The 23,591-nt window shown below is 39.8% G+C and overlaps 1 protein-coding gene across 1 annotated transcript in view; it reads left to right on the forward strand.

Moving 5' to 3' along the window:
- Positions 1 to 23,591, forward strand: part of CLSTN2 (calsyntenin 2) — a gene marked incomplete at its 3' end in the record, with an annotated part of 384,651 nt that overhangs the window by 157,705 nt on the left and 203,355 nt on the right. The window contains exon 2 of the mRNA XM_082003800.1: positions 536 to 658. Coding sequence (XP_081859926.1) covers positions 536 to 658 — 123 coding nt within the window. The remainder of the gene's footprint in view (positions 1 to 535; positions 659 to 23,591) is intronic.

Raw genomic sequence — 23,591 nt, forward strand, 5'->3', positions numbered from 1 at the left:
TTTATCAAAGCAATTGAAATGTAGAAATTTATTTTCAGTCTACAAGGTACAGAACATGAAAGTAATTTTAGATATTTTTCTAAAAATACAAAATGAGAAGTTGACTAAGAGTCCAATGTTCTCACTTGCCCTTCTGCTTGCCTTTGCATCTTGGAGAGTTGTGTTTCTTTAGCCGTCCTTTCTCTTGCATCAGAGTTTTGTAACTGAAAGCAATTCTTCCAAAATTGTCTGGCCCTAATTATGTCTGACAGTTGGGAACATATTAAAAATATTTTGAAAATTGGCTTTTTTTGTGTGTCTTAATTGGAAGGATGTCTGTAAGTGTTGATTTCTCATCAATGAATTGCAGTACAATATGAGTATCATTTTGGTTTAGTATTTGAATGTTTATAAAGTGTTTGGGAACTTGGTAGTGGATTTTAAGTAATAACATTAATATTGGACATACATTAAATAATTTTTCTTTAAAGATAAAATTATTTAAGTGGATGTAAAATACAAATCAAATTAATGAGGTATACTGTTTCTTTTCTAGTGAACAAACACAAGCCCTGGATTGAGACATCGTACCACGGAATCATAACTGAAAACAATGACACTATAATTTTGGATCCTCCCCTTGTTGCTTTGGATAAAGATGCACCTGTTCCATTTGCAGGTAGGAACATACATGAACAGCAGCATTTGAGCTTATGAAGTTATTAACATTTGTAAGGAATGAATTTGTGGTGCAGAGAGAATGTAATCTGAAGGGTATGTTTAGAGGCTGTATCTGAGTACTCAGGACTTGACCATTGGCCCATAGACCTTGAAATGAGGTGTCTTTTACAATGAATGTGTCTGCTGACTTGTTGTGAAGCAGAAGTGATTATAAACAGCAAAATGCAGCAGGCTTCCACTAGCAACATATTTTTTTAATGAAAACACAAGAATTATGTAATTAAATTTGCATTTGCTTTTACAGAAATTCATCATTACAATTGCCTGAAGTAATAATACATAATTTTGTTTGGTAATAACAGCCCCTGCTTGCTTTCTTCCTATTCTGCACCCTGGCTATGGACAAACTATGTGACAAATATTTAAAGTTGCTCAAGTCTTATGTTACTGTGTTAGTACTTTATAACTGTCAAGACTTGGACAGAAAATTTAATGGAAGCTTTGAAGATTTTTGCTCAGATTGCTGTATGATAGATGTATGTCTTATAGAAGTTTTTACTTGTATAAAGTCTGTTTTTCCTGACACTTATTCTATCATGAGTTCCTTAAGCAGAAAGTAGTACTTTTGCATGTCAAGCAAATTTTCTCTTAAATTCCCTGTTCCATTAAATTTTTTTTCTTTTTAAGAAAAGAGAGAATATTAAAGTTTGATAGCTCTTCTGAAGGTCCTAAAAAGATGCAGTTGTTAAAAAGATTACATTGCTTAAGAATGTTCATCTTTTAGAAAGAAAGGAACTAGTGGAGATGAGTATCCTTGTTCTTGTGGAATGCAATTACGTTCAGTAAGCAGTAAGTCAAAGTATTTGGCCCAGACAGCATTTTACAGCATCATGTAACAATTGTTATTAGCCATTTTCCCCAAAAGTATATTCTGGCATAAACTCATACCCTGCAAAACAGGGATTCACAAATGTTTTTTATATATTGAACCACATGTTAATATCAAGATTGATTTGTCACTCATGGTGCCCCATGGTTCTTGGTTGCACAGAACATTTTTCTTTCTCAACCACATATGCACTGGGGATGTTCAGTGGAGGGGACTCAGCTAAATGTAGTCTCAGGTAAAAGCCTCAAATAGCATATATATGCAGATACAGCAACCTCAGCATGAAACACTTCTGCCTGCGGATCAGTTCGTATGGCATCGAGGTACTTGCTAATGGAGACATAATCAATGTCCTTTCAGATATAAGTAGACAGACTATAACTGGGAGGTACTAATTATAATGAGAGCAGGTGTACTTCATACAAAGATTCTCAGGATAAGGTGTCCTTAACTCAGTTACTAGTTTTTGAAGCAAAGGAAAAAGTACTTGTTTCCAAATTATTTTTTTAATGCATTCATCAAGAAGCAATTATATGTTAAAACAAACAAAAAGTGTGGCAAGTCTTTGAATGATAACATTATCTGTAATGTATTTGAGTACACTTTTTTCTTATAATGGTAGTTTTTGCATACGTGTGCAATTTTTTCTTCCAAATATTTGTGGAAAAAAGTAATATAAACTTAGTTGAAATCCTTACTAAACTAAATCTGTCTGTGAAAACTTCAAGTACAGTTATTTAGGAATGAAGATCAATTTATATTGAAAAGATGCCCTTTTCATTTTGGGGTGATTTTTCTATTACTATGAATGTTCCATCTCATATTTGCTTCTTTTACTTGCATTCCCTTGGCATCTTTACAGGGATGTTAATCACACGTGCTATTTCCACTGATACTTTTACAAACTCTTTGCTGACTGGGGATTTGCTAGCCTGATTATTTTCTTTTGTTTTTACATTGGGACAATTGATACGTTTTTAACGTATTAGTGATTTACTTGTCTTGTTGAAAATGACCCTTTGAAATACTGAACTTGCACAGACAGACTGGCTTTTGTGATCGAGGTTACTTTAGGCAGTGGTTTTATTTTACTTTCTTCATTTATTGATTTGACTTTTTATATTTTAAGATGTATTGTGGGGTCCTGGAGGGAGAATACTTGATGTGTATTCCCTGATCTTAATAGCTCATTTCCAGGTAATATTGTACATTTGGCGTCATGATCTGCAATCCAGATGTAATATTATAATATTGATTGAACCCTTAATTCCCTGGAAGGGCCTGGCATCCCTACCTGTTTGGAAAAAACTCTATATGCTTTTTTTAAGACTCTCGCCTTTTTAAGTTGTTGGAGTAACTTCTTATTTCTGTTTTAAATTTCTGCTTTAATACCATGTAATTTTATTTCACTTCGTAATATCATTAATTTTATTATAAGTCTTTATGGAAAAATCAATTTGTGTAATGTATGTAGTGGGAGAAAACTGAGAATATATACAGCTACAATAGAAACAATATTCAGTACCTATACATTTAACAGTACTGTAATGTGGAATTTCTTCTATGGCCATATATTGTTTAAGTGTGAAAAACTTATTCTACAGTATAATATATCAGTCTTCAATTGTACCTGAGAATCAGAGCTCTAACAGTTCCTTTCCCATCACCCTATTAATATTTTCAGTATTTTGTCCAACTATTGTAGAAAACAATTTAAAATTCATAGTATTTTGAAAGATTTTTCCTTTTTTTTTTTTTTTTTTTTAAATGGGCCTGGATTCAAGAATCTATCAGGGCAGTTTCTGACCTGTACTTAGATATCTACTTAGATCCCCTTGAAGAAGCTATATTAAGACTAAATGTACGTGGTTTCTTACGTGGTTTCTTCCTCTACGTCCGCTGCAGTAGTTTACCAGCAGATTGTTGGCTGTTCCATTGGTATTTGTGTTAGCTTATAGAAGTAGTCATTTTTTCAATAATATCAGTGTGTATTTGACTTTAAAAAAACCCCATAAACGAAACTATAATCGAACCCCTCCAACAGACCAAACCAAAACCCAACCCCCAAGGCAAACAAAAAACCCCCAACCCAGCTGCTATATATCCTTTCAGTTTTCATATGGGCCTAAGTTCCACAGAAACAAAATTGAACTAACAACAGAAAGAAAACTCTGAAGTTTTCAACCACCAGGCTGATGTTCCTAGGCAATGCCTGTATAGCTATGTAGCTAGATGTTATGTGGACAGTGTAATCTTTCTACTTTTCTTAATGCCCCCCTTTTTAAGTGCTTATCTGCCATCAGTGACAGGCAGAGGAAAATTTACAAGGCTTACCATTGAAAGGGGTGACAGGTCATGGTAGGTGAAATGCATATTTATTTCATACATTTATTTCCTAATTTATACCTGTTTGTTGCATATTTGTTTCTGTATCTTGTTAGTGAGGATGTAGTCTTTTTGGAACCATGCTTAACTCGCGGAATTAAGGGTAGGTACTCCTTGTGTTTATGGCCAAGTCAAGGAGAGCTTCAGAAAGGAGGTGCAGTAGTGTCAAGCCAGGAAGTATGTCATGTCAGTACAAGTGTGCTGGGGCCATGCACTGGAGACTATAAACCTCACTGAGGTTTTGTCTGCATTATGCTTTATAAAAATAAAGTTGAGGTCTGGGATATCTGTAGATAGGATAGCACTCTGGTCTCTAGGGATTATAATGATGACAAGATGTGCACTACTGATAGCAGATACCAGCAGATAATGAAACTGCAGTGTTCCTTCCATGCAGGAAAGCACAGGTCTGCTGTATGGCCCTGGCTTAAAGGAATCAGGAATGGCTGTTTGTACCATGCATTGTAAAAGCTCTGAGTTCAGCAAGAGGAGACTGGAAGTGGTGCAGGTTTCCCAGCTCTGAGCTGTCTGTTATCAGGGATGCTTTGAGCAACATACAGATCACCTTGCTCCTGTTGATTGCCCTGGTGCACAGGTAGTTTATGCTTTTCATATTTTTCACCTAATCAAGTAATCATTCACCTATTAATTACTTTATTGCTAAGCACAAAAGCAGAACTAAGCTGTTAAGATACATTTGGTGTTCATCAATGATTCTTATCTGCCCTCAGTGTTTTGGTGTATTTTCTATACCCATTCTCATGTTCTCCTTTTTTTAGTTTAAATGCTCATTGTGTTCTAGACCTACTCTAAACTATGAATAGGGTTTTTTTTCTCTTCTGGAAACTTTAACATTATTCCTAATACCTCTGCCTTTTTTCCTCTTCATGGCTACTAAGGTCAGTCTTTTATTAACTGTCTTGTCAACCCCTTCTAGTAGTACACACATTATGGTGCACGCCAAACCCCTATTCATTGAGTGGTCACAAGAGAAAATTACTGTAATCTGCACTTTTTTTCTCACCTCTGTCTAATGTTTAAAATCAAGGGTGATGACAGGAGAAAAAGGAATCTTCCGTGCAGTTACCCTCTCAACAGGTCTGTGTTTCTACGGAGGACTGAGAGACTAACAGGACTAAAAGCGCTAGAGAAAATGCTGGCTGTCAAATGTGATCAGACTATTTCATAACTGGAGCGTGAAGAGTCTCATGAGATTGCAATGAATAGTCTTTGATGTCTCTATCCTATAAATTTATCGTAAATTGTGCAATAGTTTAAGTATATGTAAAACCGTGGTTCTTAAAATTATTGTGGCATGAACATACTTTCTTTTTTGTGTAAGTATATTTTTCAGACCCCTAGTTTTGAAGAAAAGCTTGAAAATACCATCGCAAATTGTTAAATGTGAGAAGTACTATGAGTAGTTTTCCAAACTTCAGTTTTTCAAGTCCTGACCTGGAAAGGATTTTCACACACTGGTGTTGAGTTACAACTGATCTTTAAAATAATTAAACTCACCACAGCAGCCTGGAGCCTTTTGCGGCGATCACAGTAAAAAAACCCCCAAAAACCCCCAAACCAAACCACAATCCCAAACCCAAAAACCACGAAGAAACTGCAAGTCCTGTAGAAATAGGTTCTGCCTTCCATCCTTCTCTTCAAACAGTATTCTATAGGTGCAGTATGGGCTTACTTATTATTACATTGGAGGAATCTCTCTTTAAAAAAAAAACCAAAACAATAAAATCCACCCAAAAGAAGGAATGTAACTTTAATGAGACTTCCACTAACCTGCAGGGTCAGCTATACAACAGTTGGCTATCACACGCTGGAAATCACTTTAAGGATTTGACTTTCAGGCTTAAGAGTGGTTTGACTAGAAGCAAGGTGAGATCAACTGAATCAATTTGACAATGTTCTGTTTCTGTGATAGCAAGAAACCCTCACAAAATGCTGTAGGATTTTGGAAGGCTGTTTGGAAAGGACATCTGTCTGCATTTTAATAACTGCAACTCTGTTTCATCAGCAATGTTCTGCAAAAATAGATCTGAAAGGAACTCGAGGATGTCTCCAGCCCACCCTCCTGCCCAAGGCAGGACCCATTATAGCAGTGTCATTCCTGATAAACAATTTTCTGTCCTAATCTTAAAGATCTATAGTGATAGTTTCCCTGGGCAATCTATTCCATGCTTCACTATACTCACTGTTTTTTGTGATGCTTAACCTGAACTTTCTGTACTGCAATTTTAGCCCAATAGTTTTTGTCCTATCCACTATGGCTAGGAAAACCAGATTATTTCCATTCTTTTTTGCAGCACCAGCCTTTTGTTACTCCCTAAAAGCACTGCAAGTGTCTTAAACAGCACGGGATTGGAGGGGACTCTGGCTATCCATTGTGTTACTGGTACAGACATGAAGCAGAGAAATGAGAGGTAACTTTCAGAACAATGAGATGATGAATGCCCTTTTCACTTTGAAAGTGAAGAGCCTAGCTCTTCACTGTGTCACCATGATTAGGCTGATACAGTTGCATTTGAGTGCAATGTGTCACACCAAGGATAAACTGGGTAATTTTAGCCCAGTGAGTTGGGCCCATTAAGTCTTAAGCTGCTTTTAGACTCTCGAGAGATTTACAGGTGGCCTTTTTTAAAAGTCAGGTGTGCGTCTCCCTGGCTTCACGCAGACAGGTACTCTATCTCGGAAGCAGTTGCAAATGAGACTTCATTTGCAGATGGGGTCCCTGTCTCTGATTACATTTTGGCTGTGCTAAAACCACTTTAAAGGATAAGGAGGCAATAAAACCAGGCAAGAAGGATGTCTGACTATTCACTAAACTGTAAGCTCCATCCGTGAACTCTCCCAAATCATCTTTGTTGTTTTAACAGTTCAGAGGAGCGTGTATTCTCAGCTGCACCACAGCAAATCCAGTAGTTGTCAGTTCACTTGCACCCTGGGGCAGAACACAAAATCCCATTTTGTTGCTTCAAACTGTGAAGCTGTCTAGCCTTCTTGTTTGTTTGTTTTTATTGATAAACAGTGGCATTAGTAACAGAAACAATTTTTTTGTACAATATTTAAAGTATGGAAATTAGTTTTCAAATTGTGACTCTGAATACTATCAGTTTTAACTCACTGTCAGCCAGACTTAAAACATGCTGTCAGCCAGACTTAAAACATGCTGTCAGCTTATGATGCCCACGATTCATCAGTGTTAAATATTTCACTGTGAAAGCAATGGAGTATTGCAGTTGTTTATAACAAATCACCTGCTGATACTTTAAACTTCTATTTTTGAAGTTTATTTATTAATGTAGTTTAATTAGTTAAGACTGTAGCCTTTAAAGGAAAAAAAGAATCTCTTCACGGTGATCACAACCTAAAGTAGAATAAAAGATTGGCAATAGCACAATCGATTCCAGAGATGCTGGTTTTGACCTAGGAGGGGCTGCTCATTGTCCAGTAAAGTTGCAGTGATAAGTGCTCAGGCTTCAGATTAACAACACACAAAAATATCACTCTGACAGTGACCTCTGTTGGTTAGTCTCTGAAGTTCAGAAATGAGAGATTTGAGGGTTGGTTGTGGGTTTTTTTTTTTTATTTTGTTCTTGAAGTTTCTGCCAATTAAGTTTAATTACCTTTTTTAGTCTCTTTTGACAGTAGTGAAGTAAAAGGAGGCGATATTAATGTCATGAAAGAAGACTAAAAGTTCAAGAGTTCAGACTGTTCTAATAGAGCTTTTAGTAGCTTCTGAGTAGTCTGTCATTGCAGGAGTAAGTGGTTAGGAAGAAAATTAGACTTTAATGTATGGACAGTGAATGTAAGCTGCTTCTGGCAGACAAAACCAGTAATGAATGAGAACCTTGAGATAAACTTTATTACACCTAAGTATGCTGAATTACTCAAAGCCAGAAAGAAGCAAGTAAAATAACCAGCTAATTATGGTTTGATGACATTCACTTGGACTTTTAGACTACTAATGAAAAATATAGTCATTGACATTTCTGGAAAACAATTGTTTCATTTGAACTGAATTCAGAATCAAATAAAATACTCGAGTGAAACCAAATGCAATAATGTAGGAATGATAAACCTTTTTTCTTAACCAGATCTAATTATATCAGGCAAATTTTATAGGAAATTAAAAAAAAAGGTCTTTGCTTCCCTTTTTTATTCTTTGAAATTTATACTGATAGTCATCAGAATGTTGTATTTTTAACCTCAAAAATATTTTACTTTTTGTAAGAGTTGGTCATAAATCTTATTGCAGGTTTTTTCTTAAGTGTTCCTTAGAGGTAAACAATGTAAAGGTCATCACTCACAGGTGTACACTCCCAAATTCACATAGATTCTTCAGCAAACTTAATTTTATTTAAGATTAAATTTATTATTTGGTAGTAGCAGTCTCATGCTGATTTGCAGCACATGTGTAATTCAGGTAAATAAATAGTTGCCTCTGAGTTCTCTGGTTTTGGATAAAAAGGATGAGGAATAATTCTTACTATGGTATGAGTGATACGCTGAGGGTTGCCTTAGGTTTGAACAGGCTCACATCTTCTTAAAATTAGTACTTGCTAAATATGTGTAAGCAGGTGAAAAACGTAACAAAACCCTGCTGTAGTTGGACCTCTCTGTCATTATGCTTGCAGTGAATATCATAATCACTTAAGTTTTTACACTTGCAGGTACAAATAAGCATTTTTCAATGTTTACTGATACAAATTGAATTCTGAAAAATGATGACAAGCATAACTCAAAGGCATGAAGCTGGACAGTGAAGAGGTTGAAACACATAAGAATGATACCCTGTTACATTTTTTCTTTTTGCATAGTTTGTTTCTCTTCGTTATTTGGTATTCAAGAAGTAGTAAACTTGATCTGTCCATTTTTGCTTTCAAGGGTATGTCAACCTCAGAATTCAAAATCTGTGGCCATTTTCACTTCCAGTACTACAATAACTTAATGGACTCTCAGAGGGAGGGCTGAAAGTAGTGTGAGGACCCAAGGGAAGGAATAAACAACTATTCTGAGTCAAATAGTACAACTTACACTCTGATATCTCTCTTTACGCTTTCATCCCTTCCATGATCTGTCCATTGTTCATCTATCTCCTTTACATAAATATTTCCTTCTTTGTGTGTGTTAGTATGTTGTCATATTCTTAAGTGAAGATGTTGAATTTTTAAAAAGTCATTTGTAAAGCCATGAGGTGTTATTTATGCAGATTTAGAAAAATCATTTATAATACCATGAAGTGTTAATAACATAACAAGTGGACTTGGAATTTTCACCGCTTAGAAGTTTACTGCAATAAAACTGGCACTACAGGATTCCAGTTTGTTTTAAAAATAAAATCAATAGGCTAACTTAGTTGGGAAACTGTCATGTTAAAATGTATTCGTCATAATGGAACTACTTGAGTTAGTGTAAGGCAGCAGGGACGTGTCTTTTGCTTGAAATGGTTTCTAAATATTAAAAACATTTTAAAAGAACAGCCTAAGTAGGTAATTATTTAATCTTTAGAGTTCCTTTTGCTTATTTGTCAGCGATTCTCTTATGGAAAGAATAGTTGAGAAACCACGCTTTCCTTTAAACCTGCTACTTTCCCCTCACACTTGGAAAAAAGTTATTTTTCTGGACTAGAAGAAACTCTCTCAATAGCCTGTAAGTGCTGTTGCTTCCTTTGCTTGCTGGGGCACCCTAAAAAATGCATGTGATACTACTTTTATGAAGCAGAATGGGGAAAGAGAACATAAAGAATTCAAACTCTGGACAGGTGGTTTAGGGTATCGATTTTCTACTCAATTCTCCCGCTTCTGGCTGTGTTGAAATGGATCAAACCAATTTTTCTCTTGGCCTAGGGTTTCCTCAAGTGTCCTTTTTTCTGTGTGTTTAGACTGTCAAAAAAGCCTTCTAAGTGTTTTTAACTCAGCGACTATGCAGCACTGAACACAGTCTTGTACAACACCAAGCACAAAGAGGATTTGCTATTCTCAGCTGTCACTATTTTCTGTTCCATAGTCGTCTATGATACGGGATGTAGTATGTTTATAGTAGATGAAGCAATTGGATTAGTGTGGATGTTGAACCTGAGCTAACAATCCTGCTGGAGATATCGATCAATATGGTTACACAGCTGTATCTCTATGGCTGTCACATCAGCTCCCAGCCATTAAGGTAGATGCATTACTGAGACATTGCAGAGTTAGAGACGAGACACGAAGAAGAAAGTATTGGCAAATAGTGGAGCAGGGAAAAGCAGCGGGGAAATGTGTTCTTACAAAAAGATTGAAAATTATTGATATAGGATGCATTGTGTAGACATGTTTAAGGTTGGTATTTCTCAAAATTAAAAAATAATTTATGGAGCGTTTAGTCTTGGGGTTCTATTCTGTGAAGAAGAAATTAAGTATCCTGTTTTTGACTAAAAAAGTGGAGTAAGCTAGATATGGTTGTCATTAAATGGACCTATATTTGTTCTTGGCTACAATAGATTTAATATCAAGAGATAAAATTTCCAATTATTTTATAATGAAAACACAACACATAACGTGAAGAACCAAGTATTTTCTTAATCATGTTACATGCATAGAGAAATGTCACTGGGATGTTGTGAACGGTACTGATCCAACTGAGTTACAGTGAGGCAGCAAGAAGAAGTTGAGAGAAATATTCTAAGAATTAGCTGGGTTTTCTGAGGAGATATATTGAGAACAACAGGGCTAATATAACATCTAGGTTTTGCTGGGCTTTCATGCTGCTGGAATTTTGTTATAGCAGGCTTCAAGGGACTTAAAAAAATTAATTGCCTACATTTTCAGACATCTGCCTATCCAGAGAGGCTGGATGGCTTTGATGTAGTTACAGCATGTGGAAATGCCAGACATAGTCAAGTACATCTGATATGTTCAGTTGTCAGGATCCTTATTTTGGCAGTTACCCAGTCACCTTTAGTCTTTGTGCACTGGGCATGAGAAGGAGCTTGGCAGAAAGGCGGTGGCAGTTTAAAAGCCAGTGCGCCCGCCATTTCGGCGAAGCCACCGAGGCGAAGGGCTACGGAGCGAAGGATCGCGCCGGGGGACCCTTCCCGAAGCGGCCAAACCGCGAAGGCGACAGCACAGGGAGCGAGAGAGTGCCCCAGCTTCCCCCCGCGGCCGGCAGAGCGGGCTCCTAACGGGCGGCAGCTCTGACTCAGCGTGGGCGGGGCTCAGGGCAGTGGCGGCCAAAACCCCTCTCCATAAGAGCAGCCCCTGGGAGCGCGGGCGACCCGGAGCGCGGGCGAACAGGGCGCGCAAACAGGGTGTGGCGCGGCAGTTTGCGCGGCAGTTTGCGCGTGCAGGGAAGGCGTGCGGGCGGGGTACAGTACAAGTGGCCATCGTCCTCCCATCCTCCCAGAGGAGGCGCAGCCATGGTCGCCACTCGGCTGAAAACCGGGGCCAGAAAGAATGTGGTGACACAGACAGAGCTCCCGCTCAGGCACGTGGCTGTCCAAGTATCCGGCTGCAAAGAGTGCCTGAGCCTGTCGGTTGTCCCAGAGACCGACGGGGACACTACCTGCGTGCGGTGCGACCAGGTGAGCGACCTGCTCAGCCTGGTGGCAGAGCTGAAAGAGGAAGTGGAGAGGCTGAGGAGCATTAGGGAGTGTGCGACAGAGAGAGGTAGGTGGAGCCGCACCTGGCCATCCCTGAAGCAGGGGCAGCTGGTGGAGGCTCCACAAGCAGCAAGAGATCCCCTGTCCTCTTGCTGCCGGGCAGAAGGAGAGGACCTAAGAGATGAAGGGAAATGGAAGCAGGTCCCTCCTCGGAGAGGTGGGCGAATTCCCTCCGGGCCTCCCTCACTGTCCCAGCTGCCCTTACACAACAGGTATGGGGCTCTGGAATGTGAGGGACAGGAACATGAGGACCCTGACGAAGGTCCATCCAAGGGGGTGCCTAGGGTGAGTCAGCCAGCCCCACGCATCAAGACATCCTCTGTTAAGAAAAAAAGGAGGGTGATTGTCGTAGGCGACTCCCTTCTGAGGAGTACAGAGGGCCCAATATGTCGACCAGACCCAACTCACAGGGAAGTCTGCTGCCTCCCCGGGGCCTGGGTGAGAGACGTCACCAGGAGGCTCCCTGGTCTGGTTCGGCCCACTGATTACTACCCACTGTTGGTCATGCAGGTTGGCAATGACGAGGTTGCGCTAAGAAGCCCAAAGGCAGTCAAAAAGGACTTGAGAGCACTGGGGCGACTGGTCGATGGAGCGGGAGCACAGGTAGTGTTTTCATCAATCCCTTCAGTGACGGGGAAGAACGCTGAAAGGAACAGGAAAGCACACCTGATCAACACATGGCTTAGGGGCTGGTGCCGTCGTCAGAATTTTGGGTTTTTTGACCACAGGGCGGTTTACACGGCACCGGGCCTCCTCGCAGCTGATGGAGTGCAACTGACGCCAAGGGGCAAAAGGATTCTTGCTCATGAGCTCGCAGGCCTCCTTGAGAGGGCTTTAAACTAGATTTGGAGGGGGGAGGGGCTCACTAGAGTTGAACCTAGGGGTAGGTTCAACGTGCCAGAGTTGAAATCGATAGCCCAGCTCAGGTGCATCTACACCAATGCACGCAGCATGGGCACCAAACAGGAGGAGCTGGAAGCCATTGTGCAGCGCGACAGCTATGACGTAGTTGCCATCACAGAAACATGGTGGGGTGCTTCTCATGACTGGAGTGCTGCAGTGGATGGCTATAAGCTCTTCCGAAGGGATAGGCAGGGAAGGAGAGGCGGTGGGGTGGCTCTGTATGTTAGGGAGTGTTTCGATTGCATAGAAATCAAAGATTGTGAAGACCAAGTAGAGTGCTTGTGGGTAAGGATGAGGGGGAAGGCCAATGAGGCAGATATCCTGCTGGGAGTCTGTTACAGACCACCCAACCAGGATTAAGACACAGATGAGACATTCTATAAGCGACTGGCGGAGGTCTCGCATTCGCTGGCCCTTGTTCTTGTGGGCGACTTCAACCTACCGGACATCTGCTGGAAGTATAACACAGCAGAGAGGAAACAGTCTAGGAAGTTCCTGGAGTGTGTGGAGGATAACTTCCTGACGCAGCTCGTGAATGAGCCCACCAGGGGAGGTGCCTTACTGGACCTGCTGTTTACAAACAGAGAAGGACTGGTGAGGGATGTGGTGGTCGGAGGCCGTCTTGGGCTTAGCGACCACGACATGATAGAATTCTCGGTTGTGAGGGAAGTAAGGACAGGGGTCAGCAAAACTGCTATCATGGACTTCCGGAGGGCAGACTTTGGCCTGTTCAGGTCACTGGTTGAGAGAGTCCCTTGGGAGACAGTCCTGAAGGACAAAGGGGTCTAGGAAGGCTGGACAGTCTTCAAGAAGGAAATCTTAAAGGCGCAGGAGCAGGCGGTCCCCATGTGCCGTAAGAAGAGCTGGCGGGGAAGGCGACCGGCCTGGCTGAAAAGGGAGATTTTGCTGGGACTCAGGGAAAAGAGGAGAGTTTATCATCTCTGGAAGAAGGGGCAGGCAACTCACGAAGAGTACAAGGATCTCGTTAGGTCAAGCAGGGACAAAATTAGAAAGGCAAAAGCCCAGCTAGAGCTCAGTCTGGCCACAGTCGTAAAGGATAATAAAAAATGTTTTTACAAATATATTAACAACAAAAAGAGAGCCAAGGAGAATCTCCATCCCCTACTGGATATGGTGAGGAACATTGTCTCCAAGGACGAGGACAAGGCTGAGGTACTTAATGCCTTCTTTGCCTCAGTCTTTAATCACCAGACCAGGTATCCGCAGGGTATTCAGCCCCCTGAGCTGGAAGACGGGGATGGAGAGCACAATGTACTCCTCATAATCCAGGAGGAAGCAGTCAAGGACATGCTAAACCACCTGGACACCCACAAGTCTATGGGGCCTGATGGGATCCACCCGAGAGTACTGAGAGAGCTGGCGGAGGAGCTTGCCAAGCTACTCTCCATCATTTATCAGCAGTCCTGGTTAACAGGGGAGGTCCCAGAAGACTGGAGGCTTGCCAATGTGACACCCATCTACAAGAAAGGCCGGAAGGAGGATCCTGGGAACTACAGGCCTGTCAGCCTGACCTCTGTACCAGGGAAGATTATGGAGCGGTTGGTCTTGAGAGTGCTCACAGGGCACCTGCAGGACAACCAAGGGATCAGGCCCAGCCAGCATGGGTTCATGAAAGGCAGGTCCTGCTTGACCAACCTGATCTCCTTCTATGACCAGGTGATCCGCCTAGTGGATGAGGGAAAGACTGTGGACGTTGTCTACCTGGACTTTAGTAAAGCCTTTGACAGCGTCTCCCACAGCATTCTCCTGGAGAAACTGGCGGCTCGTGGCTTAGACAGGTTTACTCTTTGCTGGGTGAGGAACTGGCTGGATGGCCGAGCCCAGAGAGTTGTGGTGAACGGCGTTAAATCCGGCTGGCAGCCGGTCACAAGCGGTGTTCCCCAGGGCTCGGTTCTGGGGCCGGTCTTGTTCACTATCTTTATAGATGATCTGGATGAGGGAATCGAGTGCTCCCTCAGTAAGTTTGCAGATGACACCAAGTTGGGTGGGAGTGTTGATGTGCTGGAGGGTAGGAGGGCTCTGCAGAGGGATCTGGACAGGCTGGATCGATGGGCAGAGGTCAACTGTATGAGGTTTAATAAGGCCAAGTGCAGGGTCCTGCACTTTGGCCACAACAACCCCATGCAACGCTACAGGCTTGGGGAGGAGTGGCTAGAGAGCAGCCCGGCGGAAAGGGACCTGGGGGTGCTGGTTGACAGCCGGCTGAACATGAGCCAGCAGTGTGCCCAGGTGGCCAAGAAGGCCAACAGCGTCCTGGCCTGTATCAGGAATAGTGTGGCCAGCAGGAGTAGGGAACTGATTGTGCCCCTGTACTCGGCACTGGTGAGGCCGCACCTTGAATCCTGTGTTCAGTTTTGGGCCCCTCACTACAAGAAGGATGTTGAGGTGCTGGAGCGTGTCCAGAGAAGGGCAACGAAGCTGGTGAGGGGTCTGGAGCACAAGTCTTATGAGGAGTGGCTGAGGGAACTGGGGTTGTTTAGTCTGAAGAAGAGGAGGCTGAGGGGAGACCTTATCGCTCTCTCCAACTACCTGAAAGGGGGTTGTGGCGACGAGGATGTTGGTCTCTTCTCCCAAGTAACCAGTGATAGGACAAGAGGAAATGGCCTCAAGTTGCGCCAGGGGAGGTTTAGATTGGATATTAGGAAAAATTTCTTCACTGAGAGAGTGGTCAGGCATTGGAACAGGCTGCCCAGGGAGGTGGTGGAGTCGCCACCTCTGGAAGTGTTCAAAAAACGTGTGGATGTGGCGCTTCAGGACATGGTTTAGGGGACATGGTGGCGCTGGATTAATGGTTGGACTTGATGATCTTGAAGGTCCTTTCCAACCTAGTCATTCTGTGAAAGGAGGTGTAAGTTGCCTTTGTTGCCTAAATGATTAGCCTCTGTTATTTTTCATGGTGTTGCATCTTGCATTTAGTGCCTGTATAAAAAACACTTCAAGCTGGTTTAAAAAACAAAATAAATTCTTCTGCTACACAAAATATATTCCAGTTTAATTCAGTTAATTTGCCTTTGTGGGTAAAATATAGTAAGTAATTAGGCTCTTGAGGTGAGATTTCCTTTTCTCTTTTTCTGTTTTTGTATTTTGAAGCTTTGTTTCTTTGTAGGCTGTTCTGTTTATTCCACCTTCCTGAATGAAGTCAGTTCTGTAACTGCACTGTGCAAATTTATTACAACATGGAATTCAAGGAACAGAGACAAAATGGAAGTCAACTTCTGGCCATAGTAATCATAATTTAGCCATAACTTGCAAAATATACCCTAAATGTTAATGTACAGAAACAAATGGGCCTGCTTTTCTATAGAAGTCTTCATAGTGAGACTGGTCAGGGAGCTGCAGCACCTGCCCATGAGGAGAAGCTGGGGGAACTGAGCTTGTTCAGCCTGGAGGATAGACAATTTGGGGGGAACCATGCAGTAGCCCTCTGGCACCTATGAGGAGGGGATTGAGAAGATGGAGCCAGGCTCTTCATGATGGGAGGAGGAGAGTCAACAGATAGGAACTGAAAGAAGAGGGGTTCAGACTGCACGTGAGGCAGAACATTTTCACCAGGACAGTCAAAGAATGGACCAGGATGCTTAAGACTGAGCCACCTCCATCCTTAGAGGTTTTTGAGACCCAACTGCATAGACCCCTGAGTAACCTGAGTTCATTAGCTGCCCCTGCTTTTGAGCAGGACATTGACCCAGAGAACCCCTGAGGGTCCCCTCCAGCCTGTATTGTCCTGTGATCTGTGTTTTTATGATGTTTGGATGTTTCCTTCAGAAATTAAATTTCTAAGGAGGCAGTGGGTGGGAGGACACATGAGCTTGTTGTAGTGCTGTATCAGAAAGGTAAGTGTGCTTGCTTTCTGTGGATTTGAAGAGGATGCCTGTGTTGGCAATGACAAGGGTACTTTATAACGGAAAGGAAACAGAAGATCTCAGTAGCGGTGACCTGGCTGAAGTCAGCTAGCAATGTTCTGTATCTGCATATTTATTCTCAACTGAGTCATAGGGGAGAACAGGCTTCACTGTTTACTCTAAGCCTTGCTTTTTCTATTGGAGTGATAAATTACTTTTAAAAAGCACCCTTAGCTTTTTAAATAAACTGTTCTTTTCAATCTATGGCTGTGTAGAATACACACAAATATGGAGACCTACAAAATACTAGTTATAAATAAAAATTCCTAACGCCAATTGTTTAACTTCATATGGCTGCTGAGCCGTAATTGCTCTTTGTGTCTTGTGCTCATACAAAATTCAGAAGAAAGTACACTGAAGGTAGTTGATGGCAGACTGGCTCTTACAGTTCACTCTTATAGCAAAATGACCAGATTGTATGAGTGAACCACCTTGGCAGTGGTTCATATCCAGATTGTATTATCTTGTATAGCTGTTCTGTATTGACTGTAATCTCATAATAGTCATGAAAGGCCACATGTCCCTTGTGAACCTTGACAACATATATCAAGTAAGTACTTTTTTATTTGTCATTTTCTCAGTGTTTTTTTAGAGAGTCTATCAAAAATAGATAGTCTGATAGCAGACTTCTCACTATTTTTAAATATGAGAGCTTATGATGTATGCAAGTAGTACAGTTAGATATATTTAAAATGCAGACTTTTAAACAAATAGTTGAATAGCATTTTAAGAAGAAGCTGTATTGTCTGCCCTCAATTCATACAGGGACTTCGTCTCCCACTGGGACTTAATTTTCTGGTTAATTTTTGTTGTGAATACATTTTTGGAGGAGAGGTTGTGAAAGAGACTGGTAGGGATTCAAACTTGTCATGCTGTTGGACATCTGTCTTTGTTTCAGGTTAATTGCAATGTATTAATTTACTTTTAATTTTAAACAGCTTTTTAAAAGAAAGATTTTTACTACCAGATATCATGGACTTTCTACTGCATATACTGACCCTTCTAGCTTTTTTATATTCCTTTGATCTTCAGATAGCATAGAAGATTAAGTGACAGAAGAAAAGAAGTTAAAAAAAAATCCCTCAAACCCCCAAAACAAACAAAAATTCCCCAAACAACCTTGATAATCTTACTGCTGGGACTGTAACTTGATTTGTTACTTTTCATCTTTTGCAATTAAAAGCAGAAGAAAAAAAAAACCCAAAGCTTTTCACTTCCACTATAACAGTACAGTTCCCAGAGTTGTTCAGACTATCTTCATACCTGCTCTTTTCTTTAGGGAGGTGAGTTATATTTTGAGTACGTGGGTTGAAGAGAACATTTTTATTTGATGTAATTACACTTACTGTGTTATGCTGAAATTTCCTCCCTACTATTTGACTTGTATAACGTTTTTATTTACTTTCATTTAAAATTTAAACCATAAACAAACCAAAGGCGTAGAACCTTCTAGTCCAAAACTACTTAACAGGTTTGAATAAATGTGTGAACAGTGTTGGCTAATCTAAAATTGCATTTTCTTCACTGAGCACATTATTTACTGTGTTCTACGTATTTCATACCTCTTCATGGTCAGGGATTTTAAGTTAAATATCTTCAAAGGTTGCTGAAAACTTCCTTTATTTTTTTCTTTGACCTACCATAAGCTTCTCATTATATGACCAATCCAGGCTTTTTGGAGTACTTTTTGTATCACTGTGTTTACAAATACACAAATGTTCAAAAAAGAAAAGTTGCACAGATCTGGGTAGATTTTGTTGACTCAATTGTGAGTGATATTCTTATACCAAGCTGTCACTTTTGCTCATTTTTATTATCTATTTAATCTGAAAAAATAGGTAGAGGGATGAATGAAGTTCAAGAATAATGTTATTGAACTAATGGAGACACAGACAAGTAAATAACTCATTAATTACTGCTGTATGATTATTATATGAAATGCATGAAAATAAATTCTTATATTCATATGCATCATGATGCACTACTCTGAAGAAAGTTTTGTTCTTGGTCCCATGTTAAATACTACAAGCCTTTCTTTTGAAAATTGTCATACTTGTATTGCAATGACATGCAAATGTCATCTAAGTGCCCATTAGTCTAGTTACTGGTTAAAGATGCTATCTAAAATTGTACAAGTAAAATTATACTACAACACTTAAGATACCTTCCCGAGTGAATTGTGTCAAAGTTCCAAAATGGTATAAAACTGTTTGCTGGTTAGGAATATTAATTTAGCACCAAATTTAATATATTTTTAATTGAAAAACCAATCCCAAACCAAAAGAACAGCACAATGAGAAATGCCTAGCCTTATTCTGGTTATCTGGAGAATCTCTTAGCATCTCACTGATTGGGTTCTTTTCCAGTAGGAATTTGCACACAGGAATTTTGTTCGGTGATTTGGAAATAACCATCTCTTTATAAGTGAAGCCTGATGCTTCTGTATTTTTTAAATGTTCCCTGATGTCAGGATGACTTTTGATTCTCAGACTGAAAGGCAATGTAGAGAGGACAGTTCATGGGTTAGAACTGTTATAAATGATTTAGTCCCAAACAGGATTCCAATTCAAATTTACAATTTATGAAGCGAATAGAGGCAAGCAAACAGTGCTGGGTGCGCTGGGAGTCTCTGCTCCACCAAGACGCACGCGGTTCAGTTCCGTTCCTGGTTTATATCCTGTCCGTTAATACATATTCATGAATAGGCGTGTCTTCTAATACATATTAATGAACAGGCGTGTCTTCTTCAGCGCATGCCCTCTTCTCCTGCTAGAGTCTTCTCGAATCTTCCTCGGCGTGCCCGCAGGATGACCCCAAACCTTACGCATGCACTTTCTTTACACAGTACTATGCGGTCAGTGGTCAAACTGGTTTGAGCTGATATACCAGCAAAGTAGTTTAACTTTCTCCTGTAAAATACCCCTTTTTATGGTGCAGGAGAAATCCATGATAGTACCGAAGATTACACTTCATCACACGAATCAGATAAACATACTTCACAGAACATAACCAGTCTTTGGGCAATGGGGCTTTGGAAGATGGCTCCATGGACTGGGTGGTGCAGGTGGGCTCTTGACAGCTTGTGTGATGAGCTACCTAAAATTGAATGTTTTGAATACTCACTGCTGTTCTCAGAAGCAAGTGGACTGGATTGAGAAAAGATACGCTTTAGTTATGGTGACATTGGGAATTTATTTTAGTGAAGATTATGAGTTTTCATGAACTAAGTACTGCTATCTAACTATGTGATTTTTGTAGATAGAAAATCTGTACAGAGAAGTAAGAAGATTGGGGTCAAATTCTCTGCATTATTTGTAAAATAAAGCATTTTAAATTAAATTTCTTTCAGAATATGTGGCACTTCTCTTATAATTGGTACATTATTGCCATACTATGAAGTCATTATATTCCTGTGACTTTCTATGTTCCTTGCTTGAATCTGCAGTACCTCATTACAAAAAGAATTTATTCTGTTTTATATAAGACTAGTTCCCTGCTGATGATAATCCTCAGCTCTCTTCCGTGTGGTTCTTACTTGGTCTTCAAGGAAATTAGATGGAGATTTTTCTTTACAGTTTAATTTGTGGCAGTAATTGGCTCATTGTAATGTGCAAATATCTCTCTTTGCTCTGTAGTGGACAGAAATCTAGAATAAAGCTGCTTATCCAGTTAGTCACTTGCATGTTTCTGTATTATATAGCATTGTTGCTATCCTGAGCAAGTAAAACAACATTAGTGCTGTGCCATTAGAAAGAAATGAAAGACAGCAGGGTTACAGCAAGCCTGCTTAGCCGTCAGAAAGATCTCTTTTCTGCCACACTGACCTTGGCAATGGGTCAGATTATTCTGAGTAACAGTACTTGGTTTTATGTAGCTCTCATAAGTTGTGGTTTTTTTCCTGTAGTTTCATCTATATTTTGTATAGTTAACATGCATGGGACATTTAATTTAATTTTAATAAAAAATTATAAAAATCAAACAGGGTTTTACAAATGCCTTGGAAATGCTTAATTAAGCAGGGATAGACACAAATATTAAGCACAAATATATATTTTTCCTGCTTTGAATTAGTATCTATTTGCATTAAAAGTATTCTGTTGATTTACCTGAAAAGGTCTTCCACAAGGCAAATAGAGACAAAAATGTTTTGTGTGAAGAGTGTAGAGGTTAGAAGGCAGCATCCATGCAAGCTTTCTGTACATCACAATTCTTATTACAAAGTCATTTTATATTAAGTGTGAGGGATAATTATGCATTCAAAGTAAATATGGTAACCTTTCCCCTGCAATATTACTGCAGGAGTAATAACATAACCTAAAGCTTTGTTAAACGGGAAGAATTTATTATAAACTGGTAAAATAAGGAAGTATGAGGCTGACTCAGGAATGATACTCTGCACTCAGTCACAGACATCTTTCAGGGAGGAAATTGTTCACTGAGTACAAACCAGGAGGTTTTTGTGAAGTGCTCTGCTGTCCTAGTTCTGCTTGCAGTGGAGACAATTTTAGCTTGTTTGGGTGTTGTTGTCTCCTCCATCATGGGGAGAGGGCCAATCAGAAACACAGTGGACTTCAGAATTTTATTATGTGTCATTTCTGTTAGTCTTTTGCAGTATTACACACTCTGCCACCTCACTGACGCTACAGAGCCCTCGTTATCGTCTGCTCCTGCTGTGATGTCAAACTAGAACTGCCCAACTAATTGGCTCAGCTGAATTTAATTTAGGAGGACATGCTAGTGTGTTTAAATGATGTGAAATCTCTGACCAATACCATCTGCGCAGCTTCAGTCATCTTTTTGATGCCCTGATCCTTTTCTTTGGACAGTTGGTTTCTCTCTCTCTCTCTCTGGTTCTTGCCCTCTCCCCTCACCCGCCCCACCTGCTGGTTTCTTATTTCAGTCTAATGGATTGTAAATTGGTTTGCTTTTTCATGCCCTTCCATGACACTGACCTGGTGACATTCTGTTCTTACTGGAAACCCATGAAGGCACGAATAGATAAAATACAGATAGGTATTTATGATTTATGATACATTACATTTATGATGCCCATTGTTTATAAAACTTCTGTCATATAATAGCATCTTTTGGACAAAATGTAACGTGTATGCATTTTGTATACACACAAACACTTGTATTACACTATTTTTGTAATAAAGTAATTCACATCTCAGGTCAGTTTTCCTCAGTTTTAGCCTTGTCTTATATGTTGAGAATAGAAAATAATACAGAGACTGAGAGAAAAATAACTAGTTCTGCAAATTGATTAGTTTTTAGTTACTTGATTGAATGTGACACCAGTTTATTGGTGTGCAATTAGCATGGTGATATAACTGCTGCAAAACGGATTTATATTACCTTTGAAAATGTGAGGGAGTTGAATTTTTAAATATCTGATTTTTTTCCTTGATTTTAAAAAATCATAATGTACTATATTTTACTTGCCCTTTCATTTTAGTTTTAAAACAACAGGAAAAATATTTTGGATTAATGAATAAGAGCAATAACCAGCCTATTATAGAAATTCATCTCCATAAGAAGACTATATTTTAAGGAAAATGTAATTAATTAATTTTAAAATTATTTAATTCATTGAATTTAAATTTAATTAAAGCATTTAAAATTAACTTATTCCTGTTACATTACAAATAAATTTAAGTGACTTATTCTGCAGCAGTGGCTGTAACTAACCACCACAGTATTTCAGGCCTAGTGTATTTTGTTGTTGTAAAGTCAGGTGGATCCCTTTTTAACCGGCTGCCAAAAAGAAAGTTTTTGAAGGGCACATTGGTACTTGATTGATTTCTTAGTACATGTGATGGATTTAATGGATATTTCTGACATGACTTCAGCTCCTTATTGAGATGCTTGCCTTGGAGAGGTTCCAGGTGTGCTAATGAAAAAAAGTTATGAGTAAAGAACAGTTAATGTTGTATTTGATGTGAAATCCAGAGTACTGAAATTAAATGAAATATAACACTATAATTAATAAGCATGCTAAAATTGAAAGGATGATAGTAATTTAACATCCACTTCTAGATGCTTTTGTCCTAGCACTCTTTATTTATGACAGCAAAGCTTCTACGTCCCAACTGGCAACTTCACTGGAGCTGAGGGGCTGTGTTTCCATTTGGCATCTTCTCCCCATGCTTCAGTCCTGCAGTGTCTCACTGCAAGTATACATAGGCCAAAGGGGAAAATGATGCAGCTCTGTTGACTTCCATGGATGTTTGCCCGTTTATGCTACTCTGGTGCTGTCCTTATTTGTGGAAACTTGCTGGTGCATGGCAACTGTATACTAGGAACAGCATCATGAAAGGCAATGGAAACCATATGCAATGAAAAAGTAGTAGTGCGCAGTGAAAAGCTCCATAAGCTTTGTATAAAATTTTTTATTAAAAAATGTCTCTTTGAATCAAATTTGGCCCAGCTGTTGCCATCTGTCAGCTTTCCAACGCCCTTTACAAAATATATTGTTGATGTTGGTCCAGTCCCTCTAGGGATGTGCTGCTGTAGGATACCCCACACATGGCGGATTATCAGTGTCACTGGAGAAGCCAAAAGCTGTTGGATATGAGGCTGAATACTCAATACTTGATTGATGTACTGAAAATGAAATAGTCTTATGCTTCTATCTGCAAGATTTAAGTAGAAGACACTGCCTACTGTTTACTGGAAAGTGTGCTTTTGTACTGCCTAATAAAGGACAGCAGAAAAATAATTTTCTCCTAGAGTCTCTGTGTAATCTGTTTGCTTGCTGTGGTCTGGCATGGAGGTAAAAGTTATCTTCGTTAGAGCTTTTCTTTCTTATGACTGTGGCTTTGTTGAGCAGAATTAGATATAGAAATAAACCCCCTTGTGCTGATGTATTCTTCAGTTTTCATTTCGGTATCATGATTATCTTCATAGAAGAGAAGGAATAAATGTCCCACGGATGAACACTTCCATGTGTGTCTATCCTAACACTTAACTATGCAGTTGTAGAGGTGGTGGCCTAACTTCCTAAGAATTGGAAAACAAAGAAAGACTTGATTTCTCAAAACGACAGGAGAATTTTTAGCGTAAGAAAACTGACTAATAACTCTGAAAATGTATTAAAAGGTTGTGAAAAAACTCTTAATAAGCCAGAAAGCTATAGACTATCTTAAAATATGGTGGTTGTAATTCTTTTTATGTATTTTAA

This window comes from Phaethon aethereus (genome assembly GCF_964289735.1).
Source record: "Phaethon aethereus genome assembly, chromosome: 9".
Taxonomy (NCBI): Eukaryota; Metazoa; Chordata; class Aves; order Phaethontiformes; family Phaethontidae; genus Phaethon; species Phaethon aethereus.